The sequence below is a fragment of the Numenius arquata genome, chromosome Z (assembly GCF_964106895.1).
Source record: "Numenius arquata chromosome Z, bNumArq3.hap1.1, whole genome shotgun sequence".
Lineage (NCBI taxonomy): Eukaryota > Metazoa > Chordata > Aves > Charadriiformes > Scolopacidae > Numenius > Numenius arquata.
The window spans coordinates 43725078-43749237 of NC_133616.1; the positions used below are offsets into that span (position 1 = coordinate 43725078).

The 24160-nt window shown below is 38.9% G+C and overlaps 1 protein-coding gene across 1 annotated transcript in view; it reads right to left on the bottom strand.

The window, feature by feature from the left end:
• FRMD3 (FERM domain containing 3) overlaps positions 1–24160 on the bottom strand; it is a 142035-nt gene that overhangs the window by 57591 nt on the left and 60284 nt on the right. The window contains exons 2-3 of the mRNA XM_074165959.1: positions 20650–20754; positions 6583–6625 (exon numbers count right to left, since the gene is read on the bottom strand). Coding sequence (XP_074022060.1) covers positions 6583–6625; positions 20650–20754 — 148 coding nt within the window. The remainder of the gene's footprint in view (positions 1–6582; positions 6626–20649; positions 20755–24160) is intronic.

The window sequence follows — 24160 nt, forward strand, 5'->3', positions numbered from 1 at the left end:
GCTGTTGTAATCTGTTAATAGTAATCACTAAGCTACCAGAACATTTCACTCTACCATCTCCTCAAGCTTACTTGTATAAACCACGTGTGGTAATTAGATCAACAATCACAGTATTCTTGAAGCTACTTTGACTGCAGTATTTACCTGTATGTTGTAGTTTTCCAGAAATGCATCTCTGGATATCACATAGTTCCATGCGACATACAAAAGCAACAGTAAATAAAAATGCATTACATTTTTTGTTATGGTTGGTGTCTTTTGGAGGGTTCAACTGCTTTTGAAGATGAAGCAATATTTTCCCCTCTCAAGATCTCATGTTGCACTTTTTAAGTACAGTCAGCCTCAACAAAAACTCCTGATTTCATATTTTTTTGCTTGTTTAAACAACTACTCATTTAAGCCACACGGAGGAATGTCAGAAGAGACGGGGATGGAGAGATGAAAAATACAGAAACAAAGCAAGCAAGGAAACAATAACAAATAGAAGCAAGCAAGAGAAATGGAGAAAGAAAAACATGCCTTAAGTGTTTTCTAGGGATGGTTTAAATATTCAATATAATCAAATCTGGACAAGCCCTCTGAAGGCAAGAGAAACTGTGCTCTCTGGGCTTCAGCTTCTTAGATGTGTCTGCAGCATCGTCTTACAGTGACTGGAAATAGGCTGGAAAACAGAGGATGCTCTTATATCCTCCCTGCCCTGTAATGGCAAACTAGAAGGTAAACTGAATTCAGTGTCCCAGAAAGGAAAACAGCCATTCAGTAATGCACTAAGCAGTCATGTTGCCTGGACAAAGCAAAAGATAACATAAGTAATTTTAAATGGTTCTATCTCTTCTCAATAGCCTTCTTAAAACTACACAAAGGAGAAAAACTTGCACTTTCAGAACACAGCTCCATTTAAAAAACATAATAGAAGAGCCAACCTGTATTAAATGAGCAAGAGCTCTTCCTCAGAAAAAAAAAAAAAAAAAAAAAAAAAGACTTTTAAATTTACTGGTTGATTTAGAAGTAGTTTGTGCTTGAAATAGTGATGCAGAAATAAGAAAAGCTAGCACATGGCTCTGCAGGGTCCTAGACAGTACAAGTCTACTGAATGACCCTAAAAATGCATTGAATTTTACCCAAACTTTTGGATGTCAATGACTGAAATGTTGGCTGTGGTAAAAAGAAAGGAAAAAAAGCCCTGTAAAAGTTACAGTAGAAAAGCCACACTCTGGCAGTATGTGGCCACCACAGAAAAGCAACAGCTGACCCATATGCAAAGAGTATCATAGTGATGAAAGGATGGCATACACTGCATTTAAAAAAAAGCCCACATCCAGTTAATAGCAAAGGTTATAATAGGATAGGAGAAGGGCGGTATGTGGCAGAAGCACACACCAATGCACAAAACAGGCAGGAGATTTGGCAAGGAGCGTAGGCCTCGGTTTGAGGCCTGCTTTGTGAACCTCTTCCTAGACCGGGGCCTCTGTAACAACATCCCTCCCCAGCGGCGCAGCAAGCAATGCAAAAGAAGGCTGCTGCAGCCGGCTCAACAGAGATCCTTTCTCAGCAACACCTGCATGAATGGCAGAACCCGGACCTGCGATTTGAGATGTTAAAAAGAGTATGATCCCCTCCATCCAATTTATCTCTGGAGATGACATGAGAAGGTACCTTGCAATTACAGAAGGAAACAGGGTCCTCTTTCTCTGTTCCTCTTTCTCAGTTAGAAAACCAGCCACAAACAACGAAGATTCGAAAGGGGATGGAGGAAACCCCCACAGCTATCCGCTTTCCTCTCCATCTTAATTTTAAAACAGATCATAAGCCTAATGTTCCTTCAGAAACGCATTTGATGATAGGTAAACATTTAGTAAGGCCTTTGTCTTACACGTTTTGCAGCACTGGAGAAACACACATAAGAACTTAATATTCTCTCGTTCACAATATTCTTTGAGTGGAAAGCAAGACAGGCAGTGAATTGTATCAGCTCAAGAGATGAGATTGTCAAGCCAGACAATTCCTCAACTCCTTGAAAGCAAAATTACTTTCTACCACTTACTCACACATTAAAGTGGAAACGATAACAACAAACCTTCCCAAAAGAGAACGCAATTTGCAGAAGAACATTTCTTCAACACAAAACTAGCCTGAATATAATCAGTTTTATAATAGCTATAAGCCTTTTCTTTCAGAGTGGTCCTTTATCTGTCAGATAAGGAGCAGCTGCTACAGTGAAATGCCCAAGGCTTTGTCAGAATTTCCTACCACCACAGCCTTTGCTTCCTCACTAAAAAAGATTCAAAATTAAAATAATTTCAAAGGACTTTAGCATGGAGAATAGTACTGACTGCAAACTCCATTGCAACAGGGTTATTAATTTGCCAGTTTATGTGGTAACAGCACATAAGAGATGAAGGTAAAAGAACAAATAAAACCATTTAAATGATATCAAATGCTGAAACCAGTCATGACCTAGACCCTCACGAAGGAACTACACACACAGTGTGGAAGGTTTCCAGGCAACTGATTGTGTTTTTAAGGTTTATTTCAGTTGCATTTAACTAAGACAAACTGGCCAATGTACCCGAAACAGTAAGGAGCTCCTAGCTAAAAAACAAACCTCTAACACCCTGACCAGAACAAAGAGGGATCTGGGTGCTGCACCCCTTAGCACAGATACCAATGTGTAAGGGACTGAGTCATGTGCATTCATTTTTAAGCAAAGCCCACTGAATCATTTGTCTTCTGCGTAGATGAAGAGCTTATAGGGCCTGATAAGCCTGAGAAAAACTACACATTCATATTATCATTTTCTTCATAGAAAGACAATCTAAAACAATAAGAAAAAATATTTATGTAAAAGAAAAATTGTTTTCAAAAGCTGGTGAAAAACCCGACTGAAGTTTTAGAAGTGTGAACCAAAGAGGGAGGACAGAAGTTGCTTAGCTGCCACTTTTGGGAAGGTTTCCTGTTTGTCTTTAACAACCTGCTTTTCATCCAGCACAAATACTAGCTTCTGTAATGAGCTGTACTGGCAGTGCTGGGTTTTGTGATTAAAGAAAGAGTACAGAGTGACACTGAAAGCCAAAAGCAGATGTTTAAATCATCTTTATAGCCCTAAGAATGCAACATGGCAACATCTCTCCTTGATGTTACATACTCTCTGAACTACCTTACCCAAATTTAGCCTCACATCATCTGAGATGCAAGGCAGCAAGAAAAACATGCAAATTTTGAACTCCTGCACATCAGAGCAACTGAACGGATTCTGCTCCACTGTCATGAAGAACAAAACCCATATATTTGTGGGTATAACCACAAAGCCAGTTACAGGATAGATGCATACTTATTATACATAATAACCTTTAAAATTAATGAAAAAAGAGAGAGGGAAAGAGCATGGGAAAAATCTGTTCTTTACTTAAGCAGCAGTCCTGCTGTGACCAGTGGGACTTAGATCAAGACATACCTGAACAGAAAATGAGTAAAAAAAACCCAAGACAGACAAATGGAGAGGAACTTTACTGTCAGCATCTGGGAGAGAACAACAGTGTACCCAAAAATATGCAAAAGAACAGAAAAACTGGTTTAAAAAGGTCTTCATCTAGAACCACAAAGATGCAGCTACCTCAGGCAACCTTCCAGAGAGTTTTTCAACACGCTATTGGAAGCATGGCGCTCACAGCTACTGATCACTGGCCACCAACTGGCTTCGACCAGTACAAACAAAACTGGCAGTAGTTCAGGACATTTGCCAGAGACTAAAATTTCCCCTCAAACAAAATTAGTGGTAAAAATGGCTGAGGCACAGACCTAGACTTTACACATCATATGATACACTTCATTCCAGTGAAGATGGAAAATGCAAAGGTAGATGCTGAGACAAAAAAAAGATGCCATGCCTTCATTCTTCCTGTACTGCATTTAAATATGACACATTTAAATATGGTTTCATATGTGATAAGACAAAATAGAAAATATTTTGGAAGATTCCTTCTGCCATATCCCAGTATTAATAAATACAAACTTAAAGCGATCTTTGCCAAAGCTAAAGAAATTAAAATGGTACCACATCACACAAGAAGCTCTGCAGATTTCAGAGCTTCAAACATACAACATTCTATCCCACCAACAGAAACATGTAACTGCCAAACTGTGATTTCTGTACAACCTGACTATATAGAGGGATTATGCCTGAATGATTCGTGTACTGTGAGGCCCATGAAATCTAGTACCTACTGAAATGTGTATTAGAACATTACTCCCTGTCATTTGTTTTCTGCTCTGAATATTTGTCAATATTGAGCTGCATGAATAAATACACTGAAAAACTTGTTACTGTGATGGGGGAAAATAAAGTTCCCCACAAGTGGTAGCTGAGATCAAGCATGCAGCATTTTTAAGTTTTGGTGCATGCATGGAAGTGCTCTGTAATTCTATGTAAATCTGAGCATTCAACTAAATTTAGAACATTTTGAATCACTGGTATTAACACTGCCTATTCTTGCATCAGAGGAAAAGGAAAAGAAAATCCATTCTTACAAACCAGATCATTTCACTGTTTTCTGAATTCCTTAATGGCAAAGAAAGAAAATGAAACCTCCATCTAATACAGTCACTGTGAATAGCTTTCTGCCACTGTTTCTTCCAGAAGTCATATACATAATGTATGTTCTATTAACCAGTCACTTCATTGCTTCAGTTTTTACACTTTCCACTGGCTACTAATTTCAGTCCTCACTTGTGTCACCTGAGATTACAATGCTTTTCAAATGAATATTGGTAATTTCTTCTTCTGAGTCTAAACCCTTTCATAGTAAACTATTTTTAGATAAAATACAGATTACTTTACGTGTCTTTAGAAAATGTTTAGTATTCTACATTAATATAGCATATTTTTAGAAAAATAGATCAAGAGGTTCCTGATGTGAAATGCTTACAAAAAAGTCCTTGAAACCTGTGGGAGCAAAAGATATATTTACGTATAATCTACGTGGATTCCACACGTGCATGTAAAATCTACATCTATCTCCTTGCTTTGTTTCCTGAAAGGGTTATTGTAGTAACTAGAGTTCTTCATCTGTGACAAAAGATAAAGTTAAGTTACACTAGTATTAAACTGAAGTTGCTCATGAAAAGCCAATCACATGGTTAATTCTAATTCTGTGTCCTAAATCTACAGCTGATAACACAACACATTTGCTAGTGTTTCATTCTCTTTTGCTGTTGTTGAGATTTTTTCACTGTGATAAATAACCTCATACTAGTTGCATTTTATTTTGCTTTTTATCTATGCTTTCATTTTTCAGTCTTCAGAGTTTTGATTAGGATTCTATCCCAAAAGCCACACAAGTGGCTTGTGTGGCTTGTAGTGATCACATCACTACATCTATGGAATTTATGGAGTACCATCAACCACATCTAGGCAACATCTATATGCCGATAGAGTTGTTTTGAATAAATCAAAACATGCTCAGTGAGTGCATCTGTTGGCAGAGTTCCTGACTATGTTGCTATGCAAAGTGCAAAAAAGAAGCATGAGCCCTTACACTTTGTTGGACGAAAGCAGTGATATAAATGCAGATTAGAGAATACTTTGAGAAAACTCCATTCTACTTTGGGTGACACACTGGAAGGAAGAAAGTGATCATTTGTAATTATTACAGTTGCTCTTTTCTTCCTTCACTACCACTGCACACTACTTAGTTTTAGCTTGACATTCTTGAACTTATTTTTACTGGAAAACACTCCAGCTACCTAATCACCAGCTATAAATAGCTCACCCTGAATATGCTAGGTGTATGTGTGCATGCTTATATACGCATGTATGCACCTGTTGCAATATATGCTATTGCTGCACTAATAGAAGAATTTCTTGGAAGTATTCCATGTAGTCCAGCCAGCACTCAGAATTAACTGTTTTAACATATTAGACAATCTCTTAAGCCTCATCACATTTTAAAACAAATACACTATCTCCCACACAGAAGACCCCTTGTATTTAGCTTAAACTAAGTCTCCAGAACTGCCAAATAAACACTCTGTTCCGCTGCCGGATATAAACTTCTGAGTACCAAAGTAGTTGTGCTTCCTGAAGAAGTCTTCACAGTTGGGCCGTTTAATGGAAAGGATGAGCCAGACCATAACATTTCAAAAAGATAATTAAAAGAGCACATTCCCATTTTGAGGAGTCCTTTTTAAAATAACAATTGTAATTTTCCACTTGCCTGTGGCAGGAGCTCACCACTTAAGACTGCCACACTCTGTAGCCTATCGCCATCTCCCAGGGGCTGATTGTGTCTGATGGAAAATGAGATGTAGCACATACAGGTCTTCCCACTAGATCTGCCACCCCACACACATCAGCGGGCCTCTGGCTCCAGCCTTGAGCAGTAAGGGAAAGCTCTTGATGTGCAGAAAGCACTCTGAGACAGTGAAATGAAGGTAACATGGAGTTTTTAGGAGTCCAGATAGTATGTGAAGGGCCTATTTGCACCAGGAAACAAATGTAGCATATTCCAAATTACTGCATGGAAGCACAGGAAAACCTTTAGGCATTTCAAAAGCAGTTTAAAAACATGAGTTATCAACACTTACATTTCATTTGCTTGAAGATAGATTTGTTGGGCTCAAGCCAGTGCTGGAAAGGCAAAGCAGAAAGCAGAGGTTAATACGGATCACAGCAGACAACAACTGCTTGTAGATGTATGTGGTACCAAAAATAGGAAGTAGGATTTTTGTTTCACTGAAACTTATATAAACTGGAAAAAGCACCTCCATACTGTTTTAACACTGGAATTGCACTGTATAAGCATACTTGATGTTACCACTGCTTGTAGTAGAGATAAAAATAAGATAAATATTTCAAAGACAAATTTAAAGGAGACAGGTTCTAGTGATAAGTTTGCATCAGACATTTCAGTCTTACACTTTCAGCTATTTTTTTCCAGAAGAATGATCATATTGGACAGTAGGTCGGACTGTTCAGAAATGTTAACATCATCTGTTCATTAATGCTGTCTTCTACAGTTCTTCTAACTAAAGGATGTATAAATATGTGACTCTATTCGCAATCAGCACCCTCAGAACACAAGCTATTGTTCTCTTCTAGCAAGAACTAAAAATCTGAAGGGAAAAAGAATGCACTTTTCCATGAAATGTTTATGCTACAGACAGTCAATGCACAACAGAGAGGAATGGACGCCTACTGGTTGGTGTATAAATTTCCAGGGAAAGACTGCAATGGCAGGAAAACTTTAATTTTTTTATTCTCCTGGAAAATAAACTCAGATGTTACCGTGATGAAAAGCTGAGCTCACATTTTAGATAAGAGCCTTAGCACATCCCCTGCTAACACTAGCTGAAATGTTTAGGAGGATGTTTTGATTGACAAAAGAACATGCTGATATTCAAGTGCCACTTCTGACCACAGCCAACACTAGGATTTTTCCTGTAAGCAAAAAATCTCCACACTAATGTGAGATTTGTGCTGCAGAAGCAGCTGGTCAAAAAGCAAAGTATTCAGTTTTAATAAGCATAATCAACACTGGAAGGCCTTGTACTAAGGGGTTTCATTTTTAACCCTTTTCATTCTAGCTCTAAAACCCTACTGTTTACTACAAAAAGAAAACCTAGCATTTTTTAAACCGTATGTATTATTTTAAATGTCCTACATCAGCTACTATTTTTCTCATAACTTACAGTAATTCTACTACAGAAAAAGGGTGGGGGAAGGTATTTTGTAGGAATTGTTAATAGGTAACAGAAAATTATCATTTTAAAAATCATGACATCCTAAGAATTCAGTCAAAATCAGGGATACCTGTAAATTAGTTTTCTGGTACAGCACTTCCGACAGAACAAATAACTTGGAAAGAACATTTTCAAATATCTGCAGCTTATACGCTATGGCTACTCAGAAACTCCTGCATGTAGTTTACTGCCGTATTGGAGATAAGCAGTACTATGTATTTCTGTTTGAAGCTGAAAGACTGATACGGAACCCTGGTACTCAAAAGACAAACAAAACAAAAAAACAACTACCCCAAACTTCAAACAACAACAACAACCAACCCCACACCATTTCTTCACCTCTTTCCTCTCCCCAGTATCTCTTTTTTTGTGGGAAAAGAAGAAAGAAACAGAATAGAGAAACTAATGACTGATTCATCAACTTACCAGAAATATCTAGCTCATTTTGTTCTTTTTTAGATCACACAGATACATTATTTATACATTTTGCCCTGAATAATCAGGGTTGAGGGTTATTCATAAAAAGGTAAGGCAATTTAATAAGTTTGATACAGTCTGCAGTACTCTGTAGATACATAACCCAGAATGAATTCACAGATAGGAAACCAGTTAAGACACACAGATATGCAAGTTTACTTTCCTTAGCCTATTCATATGCCTACCCCAGCTCCACCAGGATCTAGGCAATCCTAGCTGAAGATCCAGTTTCAAGAGGAACCTGGACAGTGAGCCATGCTGTACTGTTCCCACAGAACTGAGAGTAAAGAGGCATCTCACTATTTTCATCTAGCAGAAATACAACACAATTTGTTTGGTATTTCTTTTTGAAAGGCGAGGCTGAAATATTAGCACAGACCAGGTCAGCACTTACAGCTATTTGAAAAAGTCAATTACCTATTCTAACAAAAGGTCAGAGGTAAAAAAAGCCAATTTGCAAATATGAAACACTCATGATTCACCATATGTATAATGAAAAGGGAAACACGGGTGAAATTCCTCATGCAGTGCACCACACCCCGAGGAATGCATGTCCAAAAGCAAACATGTTTCACTACAACCTGACTTTCACGGGTTAAAAATGCACTGAAAAGACAATGCACAGTTAAGCAGTCTAGACTTTCACTTGGAGGTCAAGGAACTGACAAGCAGATTTTAGAAGCTCAGATTTCTGTGGTGACCTTCTGTTGGTGGAAGATTGCAAATTTGTAGGCAATTCAGCTGAATCTTCCAGAAAACTAGACAGTTACTTTATAATTTTTGGAGATTTTCAAAGACACAGCAATTAGGTGCTTAGTGCTGAGTGTCAGGGGAAGATAAACACCTAGTCATTGCTAGCACTTCTGAAAATAGCCATCCCTATATTTGTTTGCATATTTCAATTTAAGTTTTAGGAAAGATCTTCCCCTGAGTACTTATCTTCCAGCCTTACAGCATTGACTATTAATAATTAATAACTGTGCCTCATCTCTATTATAGAGTGCTCATGCTATATTTATTCCGAGACTAATTAGCTGTTATAGCTAGGACCAGATTAAGGTTCCCATAAATTCATAGAAGGGTTTCTGCAGGAATTTTCAATTGAAAAGCATCTGGCTTTGAAAAATGCTTTTTCCGTGTATCAATCTTTTTTTAACAATTTTGCTGAAAAATAAAAAAAATCCTCAAAGGAAAGGAAAATACAACATTTCAAGTTAGCTTGTCAGGAAAAATTTTAAAAGCATTTTAAATCCTCAACTAAAAAAATTTTCATTACACACTGCCTTGCAGCAACAGACCATAGGTCTTTCTGATTCTTTCTTGTAAGGATAATACCTCATAAAACAAGTAAAACAGACAAACCAAACAAGTCAGACGTAAACTTGGAACCAGAGACAATTATCTCCTTGCAGTAAAAATATGCAAACTAGGTGGAGGAAAGAAAAACCAATAATCTTATACAGTTTCATTTTTGCCTCATGTATTTCACAATGTTGTCTATAAATGTTGCTTTAATTGGATGACAGCCTACACTGTCTAAACAGCTTGGCTTTATATGTAATATTACTTAATGATCATTAGAAGTCGTTCCTGCAGAGGATGAGCCTCCCATTTCATCAATGGCATGTGAGCAACACAGTTGTTGCCCAATGGAAAAGAAAAGACTTTGATTGTATTTGAGAAGTTGTGGCAGATCGGTGAAGTACCCACTGACTGGAAAGGGAGAAACATAACCTCCATTAAAAAAAAAAAAAAAAAAAAAAAAGAAAAAAAGGAAGATTTGGAGAACTACAGGCCAGCCATTCTCACCTCTATGCCCAGAAAGATCATTGAGCAGATCCTCCTGGAAACTATGCTCAAGCACGTGGAAAATAAGGAGGTGATTGCTGACAGCCAACACCGCTTTACTAAGTGCAAATAATGTCTGACAAATGCTTCTATGACGGCAATACAGCATTGGTGGATAAGGGAAGAGCAACAGATGCCATCTACCTGGACTTGTGCAAAGCATTTGACACTGTCCTGCACAACATCCTTGACTCTCAATTGCAGAGATGTTGATTTGACGGATGGACCATTTGGTGGATAAGGAATTGGCTGGATGGTCACACTTAAAGAGTTACAGTCAGTGGCTCGATGACCAAGTGGTGACGAGTGACGTTCCTCAAGGGCCAGTACTGGGACCACTGCTGTTTAACATCTTTGTCAGAGACATGGACAGTGGGATTGAGTGCACCCTCAGCAAGTTTGCCGACGATAACAAACTCTGTGGTGTGATTCACATGCTGGAATGAAGAGATGCCATTCAGAGGGACCCAGACAAGCTTGAGAGGTGGGCCTGTGCAAACCTCATGAAGTTCAACCAGGCCAAGTACAAGGTCCTGCACCTGGGTCACAGCAATCCCAAGCACAAATACAGGCCAGGGGGAGAATGGATTGAGAGCAGCCCTGAGGAGAAAGACTTGGGGTTGTTGGTGGACAAGAAGCTCAACATGAGCTGGCAACATGCAGTTGCAGCCCAGAAAGCCAACTTCATCCTGGGCTGCATTGAAAGAAGTGTGGCCAGCAGGTCCAGGGAGGTGATTCTGTCCCTCTGCTCTGCTCTGCTCTCGTGAAACCCCACCTGGAGTACTGCATCCAGCTTTGGAGTTCTCAGCACATGAAGGACATGGACCTGTTGGAACTTGTCCAGAGGAGGGCCACAGAGATGACCAGAGGCCTGGAGCACCTTTCCTATGAGGACAGGCTGAGAGCTGGGGTTGTTCAGCCTGGAGAAGAGAAGGCTCCGGGGAGACCTTCCAGTTCTTAAAGAGGGCCTACAGGAAAGATGGGGAGGGAGCGTAGCGATAGGACAAGGGGTAATGGTTTTAACTGAAAGAGGGAAGGTTTAGATTAGACTTTAGGATGGAATTCTTTACTGTGAGGGTGGTGAGACACTGGCACAGGTTGCCCAGAGAAGTTGTGGATTCCCCATCTTGAAAGTGTTCAAGGCCAGCTTGGATAGGGCTTTGAGGAACCTGGTCTAGTGGAAAGTGTCCCTGCCCATGGCAAGGGGGTTTCGAACTCGATGATCTTTAAGGTCCTTTCCAACCCACACCACTCTATGATTTATGATTCTAATCCAGCTAACACCTATTACCAAGGATCCTGAGGGGAGATTCATGTTGAGCACTGCCAATTTCTAATCTCTTCTGCTGAAAGACGCTTGGGTATCTAGATGGTCGGGCAGATGACCTCACAGAAACAAAAAGCAGAGAGAAAGATGCTTAAGAGATCCTGAAGGTCAGTCATGGGGTAGCTAACAAGTCTTGGTGCTTCAAGTGCCAGTGGTGAGTAAGCAAACTATTATGGATATCACTTGTGGTCCTGGGATCCTAAAATACGCTGAGAATTGCCTTCTGGCTAAGGTTTCATTGCGACTGCATGCTGTGTTTCAGACTAGTGCAATTTTTACTTTGTAAACACAGCCCTCACCTCTGATCAGCCTTTAAGCGGCACTGAGTAGAGTCATTAGCGAGGCCAGGTGTGTTCTTGCTTACCCATAAATGCTGAGCGGCTGATGTGCTACCAGCTTCCACAGCAAAAGCTTAGGATGAGCAAGGACACCATGCAAGGGTAAAAGCACCATTCTAGAAAGTCAGTTTAACTCCACAAAAACCGCTGTACTTTTAGTAAAGACGCTTCAGCCATCAACCTGTTTCAAAGTCATTCACGGGGAAGCTTAGGCAGGACTGAGCTTGGTGACAGTATAACACAGGGTTAAGGGTTTTAGAATAAAAAAGTGGGGAGGGGAGGAAACAATGGACACAATGCCCTATATCTATTCTTACAGCCCTTGGAAGGGGTCAGATGTCATTAAATTCACCACCCTCTTCTTCCTCTACATTGCAACAGCCACTCTACAGACCAAAGAAGTGTGCTCCAGCCTCCTCTTCCTGCATATGCATATGACTGGCATAAACCAAAGCTCACCCCCTAAAAAAATACCAAGCCAAAAGCAGATGCTTGGGGCCTGACCAACCAGACGTCCAATGAATCCAGTGAAAAGTCTCTCTGCTCCTCCAACACAAGAGGCTTTTGATTTAATCTCTGGGTTTGCAAGAGGAGCAGTAATGAAGGGGCAACCAAAAGTGGCAAAATGATGTGAATGTTTAAATCCCCCTCGGCAAGCAACACTCAGTCAACTGCTCAGATGTGCATATGGTAAAACAGAATCAGGAGAATATTCCAGCCAGGCAAGGACTGGGTTTGAAGACTTTGTTTAATGGATGGAAGAGAGCAAGAGAATGGAGATACACACTGAAACACTGCTAGAAACATAATAAAATTTATTTCATTTAAACCTCAACCCAGGATTAATCTTGAAAATGAATACCTAACCGTTTCCTTGAATGAAAATCAAAATCAAAATCAATTTGCTTTACCCTCAAGGCAGTGACTTGCACAAGGTCACTGCCTGCCAAAGTCAGACTCAGAAAAAATAGTAAGAGTGTCCAAAGCTAACAGAAGCTCGGGCAGGGGAATTATTTGGGTCCCCCACTGTATACCAGCACAACAGATGCCAAATGACCCAGGGCACCTTGCATGTCTCCTTCTTCATGCCCTGAGGCTGACACCATTTTTTCATGGCTTCAAGAACCTCTATACCAAGCATATCGATATTGTTCCAGTGCAGCAAAGGAGCTGTTCCTCTGTACTGTTCCCAAATTCATGTTGGCTTTGGTTAGTGGTATGCTAAGCGGGAAGAAACAAGACACATCGCTACCACAAAAATGAGTCTGGTCCAGAAATAGTACCATACACTGGAACAGAATCACCGTTTGTATGATTCTGAGCTGGAATTCATTAAACAAATTTCCAAATTCTCACTTTGTTATTCCTATTACACTAAAATATTCAGAGAAACTCAAATGCTGTATGTTGGAGAAGCTCAACCAATCTATAACCTCTACATCAGCTGAACATCTGGCTGTAAAATCTGCATATATTGATGTATACATGAGCTACAGCCGTGCTCACAGACAACAGGTTCACAAGTGATGGGAAAACCATCTTTATTCAAATAGCCTGCAGAGTGATTTGGTTTATAAGGCTACCAATCTTCACACAAGATTTTTCAGTAAGTAGCATTACTGCTGAATTAAGTGTATATGTATATTTACACTACTATTCATTTGTGCCAAAATTTTGTTTAGTACATAAATGCATCTCTGCTGCTAAAAGCAAGTATCCGTTTAACTCAGCACTTTGTCCCTGAAAATGGCCTGAAGCAAACAAGTAGAAAAAGAACAAAAGTTCCCATTGTGTTCACTGACCTTCTTCCATCAGCCTCCATTACAATTTCTTTGTAAGTCTCTGTAGACTTTCACCAATTTGTCTAAACACTTGTTTATTCACACTTTTTTTATACGTTTTTCAGCTACAACTGAATTTATGACTAGGTATGGTATTTTAAAAACCATGTCTCTATACCAATTGCTTCCAACATACCAAATTCCTTAAGTGCATTTTAGTTGTAAGAATTACAGGCCAATCTTTCCCTGATCACCTTCTCCAAGCCATTTTACATTGTATCTTTCTCTCTCATTCTCTTGCTCATTCTCTAGCTCGCTCGCTCTCACTCACCTCTTTCCCTAGATGAATTATTCTAGTCCAGTCTATGTCTCTTCAAATGAAATCCATTCCTCCCTGATACCATTCTCATGGCATTGTTTGTTCCTTTTTTAGTTCTACTATGTTTTTTTGAAACAGCATGACCTGGATGGCACACACCAAGCAGGGTCACAGCAAGACTCTGTGCAAAAGCACATAATTTTTGTGATAACTCTGTCCTGGAAGAGAGATTCATACGCACAGAGAAGCATTAAAATTTTAATTAACCTATGGCTCAGTCGCTCTGATGTTCAGCCTGTAATAATTCTGCTCTACCCCTTCAAAGGGAGCTCCCAGATAGCTCTCTTTACATAGCTGTATGGAGCCTCATGAGTCATTACACAAAGACACAGCTTTGTTAAAATGAGGCTGCAAATTAACTGTTGTCTCTTTCTGCCAGCCTTCACCGCCCTCATGTGGGACTAAGTGCACGTTTTTAAGAACATGTATAAAGTAGCTGTTGCTGCTAAAGCAGAGATCAACTGGACCCAAGACTTGATGACCCTTTCAGAAGGTCTCTCTGATGAGGTACTGCTGTACATTTTGTGAACATGTCCCATTGAAACGGAACTGTTACCTCATGATAAAGAAATTCATTACTCACAGACAACAGGCTCCAATTTCCTCCCCTAGTAAATAGTGGGCCAATGCTAAACTACTTAGGTTATAGGATTAAATAAATACTCTGCCCAGGTCCCTTGGAAGTGATGTACTCTAGAATACAAATGGGACTCCCTAGCTGCCTGACTAGCGAGATAAACATGTAGTCTGACAAAAAACTGCCTGTGTGTAAAGATGCCTACCAGTTTTCATTGTGTCTAAGCTCAAAAGCAAAACAAGAATTGTATTTGTGACAGTTCTCTAGGGGCAGACCGGCAGGAGTACCAGCAAATCTGTAACACACAATGTTGTCTTACTAACGATGCCCAGAGCCAGGCTCTGCACTCTGGTGAAGTCAGAAAATCCCAGTGTACTCACAGCCACCATTCAAGATCGGCTGCGTAGTGGGAGTATATTCATACAGCAGTTTCACTGGTTTGAAAGCTTTGTTTTCATACTGACAGGCACACATGCGCAGAGCTAAAACCACTGCACTGCTATGCAGCTCCCAGACAACCCTGCAGCACATTCAAATGACAAAGGATCTTAATGGTTCAGGGTGATTATGATCTCAAACATTTCTATAGCAACTGGTGAGACTTCACAGTTGCCTCAGGTTCCTACAAAGCCTTTTTGTAACACCTAGTGCTTCCAACCTACCCCATGGGTAGCTCCAAGGTATTTCTGCCTACCACCTCATACTTTCACATTGAAAAACAATCACAAGCACATGCTCAAATCCACCCACTGGGGGTAAAAAAAGAGGAAACATAAGTATTTCGAACTTTAAATCACTGCTCAGATGCCCTCCTCAAAGTATTTAAAGAGTAAGTTTCACCACAACCATCTTCCTTCAGCCCAGTCCTCCATTGCCCTCAATACCAAGTGGCCTCTCTCAACAAGGGATCCTCTCTAGTGAGAGATGCTGAACAGCAGCTGCATTATATCATCCTATTCTCTTCTCTTACCAGCCTAAAAAACGCAAAAAAGGTGCTGAGTCAACCCAGGGTATCTGGCACAGAATTAGCCATGCTGCACTTCCTCAAGGGTGAGAGTGTGATAATTGGCTTCAAAATAATACCTAAGTACATGAAAAGGTACCAATAGGTCATTCCTTGAGTAGCAGAATCAGTAACGTCTTCTCCAGGTATGTCTCCTGTTTGAAACTACTTATTTCTAAAAAATACGAGGCCCAAATCATGGTTTCTGGGTTCTTACAGTGTCTCTCTCTCAGCTCTCTCTAGATTCCCTACAGAGTCCGTTTGCCCTACAGCCCTCAGTAAGAAGAATAATACAGTTTTACTCACCAGTGCGGCAGCTTATCTTCATGAAACCTTACAGGAACTTAATGTTTGAGACCTGTATCTCCAGCCAAATTTGACCAAAACTGGCTTCAAAAATTATTACAGTTGAGAGTCAGGGAGAAAAGCAATATGATCCCATACACCCATTTTCCCTGAAATCCAGGCAAAAAATTCAGCAGTTAATATATGAGCACTAGGAACTCATTTGTTCCCGGCATAGTACCATGAGACATAAAATGGCATATTGGAATTTACTGCATACTTTTTGTACAGCCCTGGCTCTTTCAAAGCTACAGTAAGGCACAGTTTCCCCAAAGCAACATCCAAATGTGATGCTAGAAGACAGAACAGCAGATACGGTGTAGAACCCAGAGTCTTTAACTGCTAGTTCAATTTGAGGTCATTGGCACTATTACTCTCCTGTAACCAAAGATATAACAAAAGCTACTGTGCTACTTTCTATTAAGAGTATCTTCCAGAGTTTCCTTTTTGGTCTGGAATAGAAAATGGAACTATATAAAATTTTAGAAAGTCTAAATATGCCTAAAATCCAGACGTCTACTTATGCAGAAGGAAAGAACTATTATAAAAGGGGGGCTGGAGGGAGGAAGGAGTATATATTATAACTTACTTGGAAAATAACCTATAAACACAACAGCTGTTTCCCATGACAGGTTTCCCATATTTCAAAATTTTGTTCCAACTTACAACGATTAGCTCAGTTATCTATATTTTTCACATAATCAGAAGTTCTGAATGTCCTAAACACAAATATTGTAACATTTCACTTAAAACATCTGAAATACTGAAACAGTTCATTTTTTAAATTTTCAAACTCAGTCAAGTGTTTCAACGCTCCTAAGTTAAAATGCTAAATTTCAGTAGCATACTCTGAAAGAAGACATTTAGGATGAATTAAAGCTGGTATTTTTGCCTGCTTGAGCTCCCTCAATAGATTACAAAACAAAAGGACTGCAAATTAGCTTTTGGAGCAACTCTGCAACCTTCGCACAAAAGATTACATACCAGTAAAAGGGAGGCAAGCGTCACTGGTAGACTAAATGCCAGCAGGAGTAATTCTGCATAATATTTTTATATATATATATATATGTGTGTGTGTGTCCACTATATAATAATATTCTATTATGTCATATAGCTTAACTATACAAAGAGCCAATCACGAATAACTCACTAAAGACTAGAATTAAATGCATGATTTTGGCAGTTTCATTTGAAACCACAAATACAGCACTTTCTGTGCAAAGACAGAGACTATGCAGTGGAATATAAACTACAACAGAGGCATTCAACACTTCCAAGAAAATGGGCAAAGCAACAGGAATTGTACACTACCTGCATCAGAATCAATAATAACTCTTCTAAAAAAAATATTTATGCTTTCATTGCTTTCATGTTTCAGCTTTTATTACATTTTCTTTGAAACAAACTTTAGAAGATGGTGCCTAGTCTCTATCTCTGCCAATGTTTAACATAAACTTTTTCCATAAAATTATAGAGATCTCTCTTAAAATTTTTGCCCCATTGCCTCCATTATGGCTGTTCCAGATGCTGCAGCTCTCATTGGCTTAATTAAGAAAGCATCTCTCTTGCTTAAACTTTCTTTTTCTTTCTACATTACCCTCTGATGCATGTATAACCATACCCTTTATCCTTTGCTTTGCTGCACTAAATGGGTTACGCCCTTCTTAATATCGTTTCAAAAAACACGCTCTCTGTTCTCTTTATATTCCTAATATTCCTTCTCCCTATTCAGTTAAATTGATCTTTCTTAAATGCAGACATCTAGATCAGAATAGCTGAGGTCTCATTAGGGTGTAATGACATTCATACTTTCCTGAAAATACAATCCTAAGGAGGGGCAAACAAAGTTCTGTCTTTTATCATAGCCACATCATGCTGGTGGCATACTGCCAAAAACAGACCAGGCAATATTCATTTTATTCATTGTCCCACATATCTTTATTTGCCTACAGGGGACTGAGGTACATTGTCACACACATTGCTGAACCGGTTTAGGATGAATTATCACTTGCCTTCAAAGCAATTGTTCTCAGTCAAACCACCAGACTTAACTATAGAAAGAAGCTCCTGGTGAATTCCACCTGCAGATCTTTACTGAGCTTTTTTTCTGTTCTGTAATACATCTAACCAACCCGTAAGAATGTAGTGCAGGAAACGCCCCTCCTTTTATCCTTGGTGGGACCTGCAAGAATTCCATGGAGCTTTGGAAATCTCTTCTACAGAGCTCCAAGTACTCTTTCCTGTAAGGTGGCTACGATGATGTGACACTCTTCTTGTGATCCTAGTACATCTTTTACTTGCTACAGCTTATCCCTGTAACCACATACCTAAACAACTACTCCTCTGTAATCTTAAGGGGGTTTGTTAACGTAAATTTCAGGTGGCTGAGCTCACAACTGCTAGAATACAAAACTGTGGGAAGAACCATCACCTACCACATAATTTCAAAATCAAGATGTCCTCTAGTTTTCTACTGAGCCATCTACTGACAAACTTTATCTAGCTACAATGCCTGGGCCTCAGCATAATTATTCATATTCATTGTTATACTACTAGGAAACTGTTGACTGAAACATTTCTTTAAGAACAGAGAAAGATCAGAACAGTTTTCCACTGATGGGAGAAGAATTGTAATTATAGTTTCACAACCTTACTGCACCTGACTGGGAGATATTCACGTATCTGTATCTGATACAGAGGAAAGACTCAGGTAGGTGAACCTCGACAAGTTCAGAGATTCAAAACAGCCAGATGACACAAAAGCAGTATTCCTTTATTATAACATTTGTCTGCAATTTAGTCCTTAGGATAGGGTTTATTGCAGAGGAAATATCCACACTGAGGGAAAGAAAAAAGAAAAAGAAAAACAAAAACAAAAAACCAAACCATCAGAACAGGACGAAGGGACAACAGAAGATACTACATGTAGAAGTAGCTTATTTTGGTGAATTCCAATAAATCTCAGAGAAAAATGTACGTTACTTTCAACTCATCATCCAGAAGATTTAAGTCTGTATAAAGAAATGTCCCTCATAATTCATCCTAATTCATGAGTTTAAAATCGAGACCTAATACCCAATTAGGGAAGTTATCCATATGCTTAAAGTCATGAGAGTACTTATAAATCAGCATATAAAAATGCATGTATGGAAAACATAAGCTTGGGAACTTTGCTTAACAAAATCCACCTGAAGAGTGGGACAGCTGACATAAGCCATCCTACTACACAGGATGGCCACAGACTCCTTAGTTGTTGGATATAAAGGGAAATGAAGACCTAAGACTTTTTAGGTAAGAACATAAATGTTTTCTCAAATTGTCTGTTACTACTAACCAAGAGAAATGTTAAGCTTCAATATAATGTTCCATAAACTTAACACAGAATTAGGTATATTACAAGAGGTAAAAGCACAACTGTATAGTCAACTATAATAAGATACTGCAGTGAATTTGTCAATATTCAGGAGTTAACAGCTCTTTGAAACATGGGAACCACATAAGATATGATAAATCAGGCATCACAGTGGGAGTGGGTTTTTTTGAGTTTTTTCTGAAGCAACACATTTTTAAAGTATTCTGCCAAAAAAATTAGGTTTTACTAAAAAACCTCTTGATTACTGTCAAGTAAAACAACTTTTCCGTAGCAGTTCTTGAGTGACTGTCAGAGAAAGGCCCAACAGAAGTATTCATTAAGTCCTACCTAATTATAGTCTAATCCAGCACTCCACCTACTTCTCCTACCAATTCCAACCAGGTCAACACCTCTATAATTTTAATGATTGTGAAGAATTAAGTACACTGGTCAGAATAACTGCTAATTATTGTCCTAATTATTTTAATTTTAAAAAGACAATGCAATGGAAATGACCCACTGCATCTTTGCAAAGCTATTGCAATTCTATATGGTTTAGCAGAGGGTAATTCCCTAATTCCAGTGATTTTTGACAGAACTAATTAGGGTGTAGCAAGAGATACACAGCAAAATGTTTTTCTTCTCTTGAATCACAGCAGTTTCAAACTGGTGTTTCCAGAGATTAAATGCCACTATATGCCCCCATGACATTTAAAGTCATATCTAAGTCTTAACGCTGAGACCACCAGGACCACAGAGTGAAGAAGCAGTTCTGAATTTCACTGTCTGGGGAATTCTGATTCCTGTGTTCACCACCCTTCCTTACTCTCAAAAAGTAACAATCATCTGAAACCGAACAGGGAGTAGCTGTAGCAAATCGCCTACAGAATACAACCTGCAGGACCACTTTCCACCTAAGAGAGATGACTGATCACTGTCCACGCAAATGCCTAGAGCCTGTAAATTTTATTGCACAAATGTGAATACGTTCATAGGGAGAACTAACCTGAAGAATCCCCCACAACCTAACAAATCATAGGTATTTTGTGTATTACAGATATCTGAGTCCATGAGCCCTGTGAAAAGTGGAATAGAATGACTGCTTTTAGCTGTCAAACTCAATAGGATTCCTGCCTACATCTCCCAAGAAACATACTCCACAGAAAAATAGAAATCCCAAATTCCAGTGTACTGCCAGAGCCTAGAGCTACTCTGTGCTACCTCTGAGTCAACCCTATCGGTCTTTTCTATCTTCCCTGCCCAGGAGAACCACACAAATCAGAACATATCAATTTTCCTGAAACTAAATAGATGAACCGAGGGGAAAAATAATTTAACATGCCACTTTAGGAACCTCTACGGGTTATGGCCAGAGTATAAACCCTCAGAGATACATAACTTTGCATTATAACTTCCCTGCCTATTGAAAAAAAAAAATTAATTTAGCATTACTTAAAAGCAAATAGTCAGAGTTCATATACATACCCTCTGCTTCTCAGGGTCAACGTATCGAATGCCAAAATAGTCTTTTTCCAGCAAGCTGTAATAGTTGCAGATGTGATCTATGAGAAACTGACCTTTAGTTTCCCTCTGCAAAAAGAGAAAGAATTGATATATTATTCTGAGTATTCTGAACTTGCTGTCTATAAATATGAAAAAAAACTGAATCAAAGTGTCAAGGAAAATGGCATATGAATTTTTTTATTATTCAGATGAGGACAAGGATTTCAGCATTCATCTTCTCTAAAAGATGCAGTAGATTAGTGATCAATACACTCCACGCACGTTCACAAATTGATTCATTAAGAAATACCTGCCTCAGGAAAACTCATGCTACTCTAATAGCTGCATATTTGTAACATTTAATATATTACTATTAAGCATATTTCCACCTGATGCTATAATAGCATAACAGACACACACCTACACATGGAATTTCAAATGAGTGTGTGCTTTTTTGGTATCCCTCAAGTTTGTAGGCACTTTTGGCACCAAGTACTTTACTGGATCTTTACGCAATACCCACTGCAAGAGAGACTTGATCCTTAATTCCCAGACAGCACTCCAGTACAAGGAAGACATGCCTAAATAACTGAAAGAGATGTTTTCATCTCCGCATTGTCACTGGGTAACTATAGCCTTAAGGAAACTTACTGTACACATGATGTTTAGTTAGCAGTCTCTTTTTTTATTTCTGGTTTCTTCAATCTCAATACTGTATTTCATTTCTCCTTAATTTATTGCCTCATATGGAGAACCTACATGAATTTTCACATTTCTTTTGATCCAGTTAGTGTGAATTTTTTTTTTCTGGATTGTGATGTGTGTGAGTATTAACATCAGGATAATGCTGTTCTCCTAAAACAGTTCACTGTAAGAAAATGAAGATCCTTCACTATGTCACAGTGTCAGGTCTCTGCATTTCTTTCCCTCCATCTGTCTACCTTAATCCTGCACTGAGACGCCTCTGCTGCGGACCAGGTAGCAAGTTTGCAAGACTCTACCCTTTGCTGACATGAAACAACTTGAACTTAGCTCTGTAATGTCTACAAAACAGAAGGATACTCTACACAGGATATGCAATCACATAATATTAAAAAGTTAGTTAATTATTTCTCCAAATGAGTCCCTGAAATCTTTAATGCTATGCCTTATTCAACCTTTCTTTAAGAAGCTAACAGGCAATTTAAACTATAAACAGCCTGGCTAGCCAAAAATGAACAGATAACTCCTGCATATCTCAAGGTACTTTACAAAATAGGACCTTGTTATCATCTGCATTTCACACAGGAGCAGCTGAGGTAAAACCAGCACCATGACCTGTCCGAGATCATCCTTTAAGGTGCAGAGGAAACAATGGCCTCAGGACCACCACTCTCCACAGAGACCTGCTGCTTCCCACAGGAAAAATGAGACATGCTTCAAGACTGGAGTGTTAGAAAATAATACAATCTCTGAACCACTCCTCTATTTTCTTACCTTTATAATTAATGAGGAATTCTGACATGGATACAGTTGCTCATCCTTTCGTTGCCATCATTGAACAAATAGACTAACTAAATAAAAAGCATCCTCCTTTAAGGCACCAACAGAGAGCTGTGTGACCCTTCCAGTGTGCCAGGGCACCTGCAGGCATCTCCTTCCCTGCCACATGGACCCTCTCTCTTCCCAAATTCACTTCCAGCCACAAGGGAATGGCTAATTTCTCTACAGATACCTTTTCCCTAGATGCACGGGGCTCCACTTCTCTTCCTACTGTGTAAGCCATCAACTTCCACTACTCCTTTCTTTCTCCACCTTCTACCTCCTACGTATTTACTGCTCACTATGTGTCCTTCACTCTTCCATATGCTGCTGCTTGCCTAGAGGATATCACTGCATTGTCTGCACCATGATATTTCTGTCCTTTGTTTTCCTATTTTTAACAGCCAGTGTCAAAGGACATTACCCCAGTTTGTCTGTTTTCTGTACATGCTCCCTCAACCTCATGCTTTGTGCCCTGCACTGTTTCCTTTTTCCCTGTGACACAGCTGCAACAGGTTTCTTTCTGTAATTGTTTCTTTCCAGCCTCAGGACATTTAAAAACCCTCTTGTTTGCAGTTTAGAGTGGTTGACACACACACTGACATTTTTTTCTACTGTACCCAGTTACAAGTATGGGCATGCTAGTGACAGTATAGAGAAAACTTTTCCTGAAAGGCAAAGCCAGTATCAAAGACTGAAAAGTCCAAAAAAAAACCTACCGCTCTCCCTGTGACTGACAAAAAAAGGTCTACACTTACACAGTCATATCTCAATGAAATACTTGCTAGCTTAACATCTTAGACATGTCTGCAAACTTTGTGACTATGCGTAAAGCAAGACTGTCAAAATATTAAGACAAATTTGCACAGTGACATTTCAATAGAAAGGCAGCAGTATAAAAATTTGAACACAGATGTGAAATTCAAGTTGCACACAGTTTTAAGATGAACCTACAATGAACTAAATAAAACTGGGGAATAACAGCTATTAGGTGACTCAAGCACAGTCAAACATCAAAATAGATTTTACTGACAACAATGTACAAAAGAAATCCAATTTTTAAAGCACTGGAAATGAGGAAACCAGACTAGTCATACTTTCATCTGACAACATTAGAGGATGTTACTGGAAGAATAGTCAGTAAATCTACTAATTTCTACAGGTTCACATTCAAATCCATTAATTTAAAAAGCCCTTTGCTCAACCCACCTAAATAACCACAGAAGTTTTTTGAGTTCTTGAGGAATCTGATAAATGGCTAGGGCACGTACGGTATTCTCCAACCCAGTAACAACGCTCCCTTTCCAAAATGAATTGATGGCCTAGTTTTCTTGCTTGAAAGATAGATGATGGAAGCGAACCAAACAAAAAAGAGCACATGAACAAAAGCCTCGGAGCTAAATTCATGCCCTAGGAATCCTTATGCTCTCCATAGATAAATAAAAGGGACTAGTTAATAACCTCACCCTTGGTTAGTATACACTTCAGTTACTAGTGCTACTCGGTCAGGCTTCAAGTTCCACATGATTCATTATCAGATATTAAAAAAGATTGAAGATGAATGAAAGTGGTTAAATAAGCACATACATAATGTAATGAGCATTCCCATAAGAAACACTGTTGTAAATGTTCCACTATTACGCTTTTTAAATACCTGAAATTTGAAAAAAATCAGATCATAATTAATACACAGAGGAAAATACTTGATGTGGCACAGAGGACCTCAAGTCTGAATTCATAATAGACAGTGTGGCAAGAAGGATGGACAATAGTTGTTCGTTTTCTGCAAACAGCATCCATAAACATTTTCTACATTTCTCTAACTAATTCTCCAGAGCTTTAGAATCTAATGATCTTTCTCATCTCCTATGTTCTTTGATACACTTATTATATATTAGAGTACAAAAGAATATATTAAATCTCATTTGTGAAAGAATATGGATAAATTAAATTAGGAACTGCCAGTCATCCA